Source organism: Ailuropoda melanoleuca, chromosome 13 (assembly GCF_002007445.2).
Source record: "Ailuropoda melanoleuca isolate Jingjing chromosome 13, ASM200744v2, whole genome shotgun sequence".
NCBI classification, from domain to species: Eukaryota; Metazoa; Chordata; class Mammalia; order Carnivora; family Ursidae; genus Ailuropoda; species Ailuropoda melanoleuca.
In genome coordinates, this window is record NC_048230.1 from 11,091,370 (window position 1) to 11,097,901 (window position 6,532).

The 6,532-nt window shown below is 57.9% G+C and overlaps 1 protein-coding gene and 1 non-coding gene across 3 annotated transcripts in view; one reads left to right on the top strand and one right to left on the bottom strand.

Moving 5' to 3' along the window:
• The first annotated feature begins 498 nt into the window (after positions 1-498).
• The window catches only part of CA4 (carbonic anhydrase 4), a 9,253-nt gene continuing 3,219 nt past the window's right edge, over positions 499-6,532 (top strand). The window contains exons 1-3 of one of the 2 annotated variants that reach the window (XM_034640394.1): positions 499-898; positions 5,476-5,529; positions 6,328-6,483. In XM_034640394.1, the coding sequence (XP_034496285.1) occupies positions 730-898; positions 5,476-5,529; positions 6,328-6,483 (379 nt within the window). In that variant the 5' untranslated portion in view covers positions 499-729. Of the gene's footprint in view, positions 899-986; positions 1,221-5,475; positions 5,530-6,327; positions 6,484-6,532 lie in introns of those variants that run through there. The other variant, XM_034640395.1, reaches the window with a different exon arrangement.
• On the bottom strand, positions 5,856-5,928 carry TRNAE-CUC. Its single transcript has one exon. It is a non-coding gene; the product is annotated as a tRNA-Glu (tRNA).

A 6,532-nucleotide genomic window follows, 5' to 3' on the forward strand; every position in this document is an offset into this window, starting at 1 on the left:
AAGTCTAAGCTTTCCAACCCCCACGAAAGCCCCCACCTGATGTGGGACGCACAGTACCTAGAGCCATCATGAAAGAGTCTGGAGGCACGGCAGCAGGGGGGCGGAGTACCCCCTTGAGACCAGAGGCAGCTTCCTCAGTCCCGTTTTCCCAAAAGCTAGGGCTTCCTTCAAGGAAATTTTCCTTTCCCTGGACCCCTCTGAAGATCCTGGCAGATGAGAGAACTAGGGGTCCATTCAGACCCCTGTCTCTTCTCTTCCCATCTCATCTCAGGCGTCTGGGGGTCTCAACAGGTGCCAGCCCCCTCCCTCTGACCCCATAAGCTTCTCCTCTCTCACTGAGCCCCTTGGGATCTATTTCTCAGTTCTGCCCCTCACCGCCGCCACCCCCCCGCCCCCTCCCTGCTCCGGCCATCACATAAACGCTCACACAGCAATTTAGAGGAGTCTTCACTCTGTGTTGGAAGAGGGGTCTTCGTTCTGCTTAGAAGTTAAGTTTGGAGCAGCCTGGGAGGAAACAGAAGAGAGACCCAGAGAATCAGCGACCACAACCTGAGCGAGAAAACCAAGCCCTCGTTCTGGGGATACCGGGTTCAAGAAACACCAGCGCACATCCCTGAACTGCACCATCCTCGGGAGGCTGTCTCTCCCGGCCACCTCCAACCTAAGCCTATTCCAAGGCCCCGGCGGACTGGAGGGAGCGATAGGGCTGCGCCGGGGGTCCAGGGCAAAATGATCGAAGGAAGGAATCCAGGCACCCACCCTTGTATCGTTCAAGTATCTCGCGAGGTCACCACCCCGTTCCCAAACCAGCGACCAGGTGTGAGATGGGGGCGGGCGGCTCTCGGAGGCAGGGCGCTGCCACCGAGCGGAGAGGAGCGGAGCCCGCGGCGGGGGAGGGGTAGGTGGTGGTGCGGGCACGAGGCACAAGGTGGCCCGGCAGGGGGTGGGAGCGCAAGGGGGAGAGCGGAGGATTTCAGCGCAGGGACAGGACGCGGGGAGGGGAGGCTCCGCCAGAGGGAGGAGCCGCTACCCGCGTCCCGCTGTCTGGGCTCCCTCCCGTCGCAGCTCCGCTATAAAACCGGGGCCGGCATGATCGCGGCACACCCGGAGGCCTCCTAGGCACGCGACCCCCGGCCCGGCGGCGTCTTTGCTCTTGTGCGGGATGCGGCTGCTACCTGCGCTCCTGGCCCTCGCCGCCGCCCGGCCCTCGGCCAGCGCAGGTGACCGCGCGGGCTCCCTTCCGGCGCCTCGGCGGCGGCCCCTCGGCGCCCCCAGCCCCAGTGCGCGCGGGGCTCGGGCTGCGTGGGCGACGGGGCGGGCGGACAGACGGGACGGGCACGAGCCGTGAGAGCACCCGAACGGCCACGTGCGGCGGCGGAGCGCTGTGTGCGCGGCTGCAGGGCTTGCTGGGTCCCGCGGCGCCCTGCCCGGTGGATGCTTATCCGACACGCTTCGACGCATGCAGCCGTTCTCGCCCCTTCTGGCGTTCCGCGAGCCTTTGGTCCTCAGCCTGTCCTGGGGTCGCTGTCCGTCTCGCCGGGGCTCGGTGCTGAGTGGCTGCCCCCTGTCCAGAGCACGGGCAACAGACTGGGGGTGGTGGGACCCTGGCTTTTCGGCTTCTCACCCTGGGTTCCTTGTCGCCCGAGGCTGCGGGTCCCCTTCCCTTCCCCAGCCCCCAGCGTCCTGTTAGGAGCCTGCGGCCGGGGCGGGGGGGTGGCGGTGGACACTAGGAGACCCAAGGCCCTGGCGGAGCCGGTCTTTCCGGCCAAGTTGATTTTCGTTTAAAGATTAATGATATGGCTGAGCTCTTAATTATTCGCCTGGGTGGGAAGTGGCAGGAGTTGTGTGTTAATATTTGATAAGGAGTTGAAAGCGCCTCCAACCCCACGGCTTGGCACAGGGATCCGGGGAGACATCTTTTCTGCGACCCCACAGGGGACCATCTACTCTGCAGGAAGCCCCCATCTGTCGGTCCCCAGCTCAGCTACCCCTCCGATGGTCCCCCGTTGGGGTCCAGCTGGCCTCACTTCCTCTCCAAAGCTAGATGTTCCTTTCTTGGAGTCGTGGAGTGAGGGGTGAGGGTGCCCTCAGCAGCAGAGGAGAGAGTAGGTGCCCTATGCAGGGAAGATTTAGCTGGGGGGTTGTGTGTGTGTGTGTGTGTGTGTGTGTGTGTGTGTGTGTGTGGTGGAGGGGATGAGGGGAATCTTGCAGAAACTACTGGCTTCTTCCTAGGAGAGGAGGAAAGACGGATATGAAAAAATGTGTATGTAAAGTTGGAGTTTGAAACCTACATAAGGGGATGGGCTCAGTAGGCAGAGGAAAGAGAAACACTTTGCAATTAATTCGGTTGCTTTGTAACGGTGTGGCCCTGGGTAAGGCACTTCACCTGTTTTCTCACAATATAGTTATCCTGACTTCAGGTGTTTTGAGGATTCAGGTGAGCTAGTGGGTGTGAGTGCTTAGTGCGGAACCTGAGAGGCGCATGACAGACACCCCATGCTGATCCCTGTCACAGCTCTACCACTGGCCTGGGCCAGCCAGCCAGGACTCTATCTCAGCTGCCCCCTCCTAAAAGCTCTGCTCCCGAAAGCACTGGGGCTTTCGGACTAGAAACTGTCTCAGGATCTGTCTTCCTCCACCCGTTTCATCCCTGGGACGCTTGCGGCGGGTGAGTGACCAGGATACACATCAGACGACCCAGAGCACCTGCTGCCGTGGAGGGAGGAGGAGGGGAGAGGATCACAGGCCTCTTCGGGGCCCCAGAACCCTGGCCAGGAGTGGTTGAGACTTTGCCAGGGCATACTTGGGTTTTGGTGAGCTGGTTTCCAGGATTCCTTCTTCCCTACAGAGTGGGAGGGTAGAGTGAGCAAGGTCCATCACAGAGAATTTCCTGGGTCACTTCCAAAGAAAGGGGGTGGGTGGGGGCAAGTTGAGGGTGGGGGACAGAGGCTGGGTGATTGGTGATGGTTGTGTGGTCTGTGACTGCATCCCTGGTCAGGGCAGGTCACCTAGGTAGAACCTGGAGCTTGGAGCCCAGATCTGTCTGTGGGGAGCCCCCCTCCTTCCCACGCTCTTTGGAGATGGCCCAAGGCTATAGGCTTGTCATTACTTGCAAGGGCAGCCCTCTCACGAATGAATACAGGAACCTGGGCTGGTTTGTGACCCTGCCACCTCAGCCCATGGACATAGACCTGACCCTGGGCCTCACCAACATTGTTTTCCTGATTCTTGCCTCCGGAAGAGGGTAGTTACAAGACCATTCAGCCACACAGGTCAAAAGTCTCCATGATTAAGACAGTGGATCAGAGGTCACCATTCCAAAACCAGGAGCTGTAGCCAGAGTCAGGGAAGAGCACATTCCTGAGAATGGCTCAGCCTGAACTAGATGGGCCCTGGGGAGGGTGAGAGGAGGGTCCGCCCTTCAGGACTGTGGCTTCAGCAAGGCTTCCCCGGTCAGCCTTGGAGGCCCCTTCTGCCTTCAGGACCTTTGAGAGGGAAAGACAGAGGTGAAATATAACAAGGAGGCTTTCACAGTTGCAAATGAGCTCCATCCATCGTCTCCTCAGACACTTACCAAAGTCCCGTTTGGTGGCAGTTCATTCTGCCTGAGGTAGAATGGAGGGCTCAGAAAAGTTAATGAATTCTCCTGTAGAGATTAAGCAAGAGCCAGAGCCGGGACTGGATCAGGTGAGCAGGCTCCAACTTCAGCTCTCTGGCCATCTGGAGAGGGGCCTGGGTGGGAAGTGGCCGCTGCCCCTTGCAGAGCTGATCCCCATGGGGGGTTCCTTGGATGCAGCAATTCCCCGGGGGGCGGGGGGGCAGCAAAGCCCTGTCCAGGGCAGGGGATGGACTGCCATGGGGAAGACACTGCAGGAACCAGCAGACTCTGAGAGAGGGTGGACCAGCAGGGCAGGCGGCAGGCTAAGCCTCCGACCCAGAGCCAGGAAACGCAAAGCCCTCGCTGGCTCTGAGGGGCCTGAAGTGAGAAGGTGCCCTGTTTTCTGGGGATGCTCACTCTCCTGGCCTGGAGCCCCTCGTCCCCTCCCCTACTGAGAACCTGACCTCCTCCTGGCTCCCTCCCCACCCTGGCCTCATTCCAGAGACCCCAGAGAAGGTGGGGTGGATGGAGGCAGCCCCTTGAGAAGGGGGCGGATGTGCTCAGAGGTCTCAGCTCAGGCTGAGTGGGAAGCTGTGCTTTTCTTAGGAATTTTCTCATCCCTGAGTTCTTTCCAGCTCACTTCATTTCTCTCCTCTCTGCCCAGCCTGGGCTTTGGCCATCTGCACATTGATCTGAGGCCAGCGGGAGGGAGGCCAGGGAGAGGAAGACCCACTGGGGACTTTACTATGCTCTTGGCTGCCTGGACTACTCTACTGTCTCTCATTTAATCCTCCCACAGCCCAATGAGGTGGATGCTATTAGCTCCATTTGACAGATGAGAAAACTGAGGTTCAGAGAGATGAGGGTGACTTGCCCCTAAGTGGCCCAGCCAGAATTGCAGCTCTGGATCAAATGTTTTGTCCACCTTACTGCTGCAGCCTTTTTTTTTTTTTTTTCCTTAATCAATAGACTATAATTGTAGAGCAGTTTTAGGTTTACAGAAAAACTGAGCAGAAAACACAGAAGGTTCCAAGGTGCCCTGCCCTCCCAGTTTCCCCCGTCGGGTAATATCCTGCATTTAGTGTAGTATGTTTGCAGGGCAGCCTCTTTTCAGAGATGCTGTTCTACTGCCGGAACCAGAGCTGGGATTAGAACCCGAATCTGGCCCCACATACCAGGATTGCGGGGTGGTGGGACAGGGGAAAAGGCCTGACTGCCTTCCCTGGTGGGCTGTAAGAGTTTAGTCCAGAATGGGTCTTACTCATGCAAGAGCATGTGTTCCAGGGAAGGGTTAGTCTAATCTCCTCCATCATCCCGGATCAAGTCTGGGAAGGCAGCCAAGCTGAACTTGGCTCTCTTGTCCCAGGAAGGGAGACTGGGCCTAATCCTCCTCCTGTCCTCTTGCCAGAACCTCCCTTCCAGGTTTGGCGTGGGAGATACAAGGGAGGACGAGGAGGAGGCTGACAGCAGCTGGAGGACAGCGTCAAGGCCAGCCCCTGGGGTGGAGGTGAGGGCCTCAGAAGGCCTCCCCAGGCCTCTCAGGAGTGGCTGCTTTGCCTGAGGACCAGTGCCCTGGGCACGATGACCCGTTGGTCAGCCATGGGTCAGGACACCTGGTGCCTGGCTGCTTCTACCACTTCTGTCCCCATCCCTGTATCATCCTTGTATTTTCTCGTCTCCTTTTGGGCCTCTGTCCCAGACTCCAGGAATGCTCCATCCCAACCCAAGGGGGTCTCTGACCCACTGTGTACACACACACACACACACACACACACACACAGTGTTGCTTATGTGCACACAGCTCAAGTCTATTCCTAGACACGTGTGTGTGCAAATACACCGACACAGGCCTCATATCCTTCCTCTCTCTACTCCAGAGTCACACTGGTGCTACGACATTCAAGCCAGGGCCTCCAACTATACCTGCTTGGGTGAGTACAGAAAGTCTTGGGGACAGGCTTTTCTGCATGGTGGGGACTGCCCAAGTCAAAATGAAAACCCAGGGAGGGTGGGAAGGATAAGGGTAATGATGGCCCCCCCAGCCAGATATCAGTTCCTCAAACACACACACACACACACACACACACACACACACACACACACAGTCCTGGTGCTCTGAGGACAGGGAAGGTAGAGTGACCCGAGTCTTCTCTGGCATCTGCTGTCACTGTCACTAAGAGGGGAAGTGTTCTATCAAACAAATCAACGTACCATCAGATATAAAGACACATTTTACTTTTTTTTTAAGTGGGCTCCCTGCCCAACATGAGGCTTGAACTCACAACCCTGAGATCGAGAGTCACATGCTCCACCAACTGAGCCAGCCAGGCGCTCCACATTTTGCTCTTATAACAAAATGGAGAGTTGGTTCTATTCCAGTGACACCTCTTCGGGTGGACCTGGGAGCTTGTCCTTTGCATTTATTTTTTCCACTGTTGATTAGTTTCCCTGCGGTCTGCTGTCCTGCTGCCTGTGCCATGTTTCAGTGACTGAACCGTGCTGTCCCCTCCCCATGCCCCAGCCACCCATGTTCAGGGAATCAGCATCTTCCAAGGGCTCCTTCTTCGCCTCCAAGCCCTCAGATAATGCTGTTAGTCAGGGTGTCTTTTCCTGTGTCCCCTTCCAGGGGATGCCACTCACAGCTTCCAAGCACTCTCCCCTTCCCCTCCTTGAACTTGAGGAGGTGCCCTGTGCCCCTGACTCTCAGCCGACCCTTCCTCCCTGCTCAGGGCCTAGCCAGTGGGGTGGAGACTGCCAGAAGAACAGCCAATCCCCCATCAACATTGTCACTACAAAGGCACAGGTAGATCCAGACCTGGGACCCTTCTCCTTCTCTGGCTATGACAAGAAGCAAAAGTGGAAAGTCCAAAACAGTGGGCATTCAGGTGGGTGTCGGGCGGGTGGGAGGTGGGGACCTGGGCGGCAGGGGGCGGC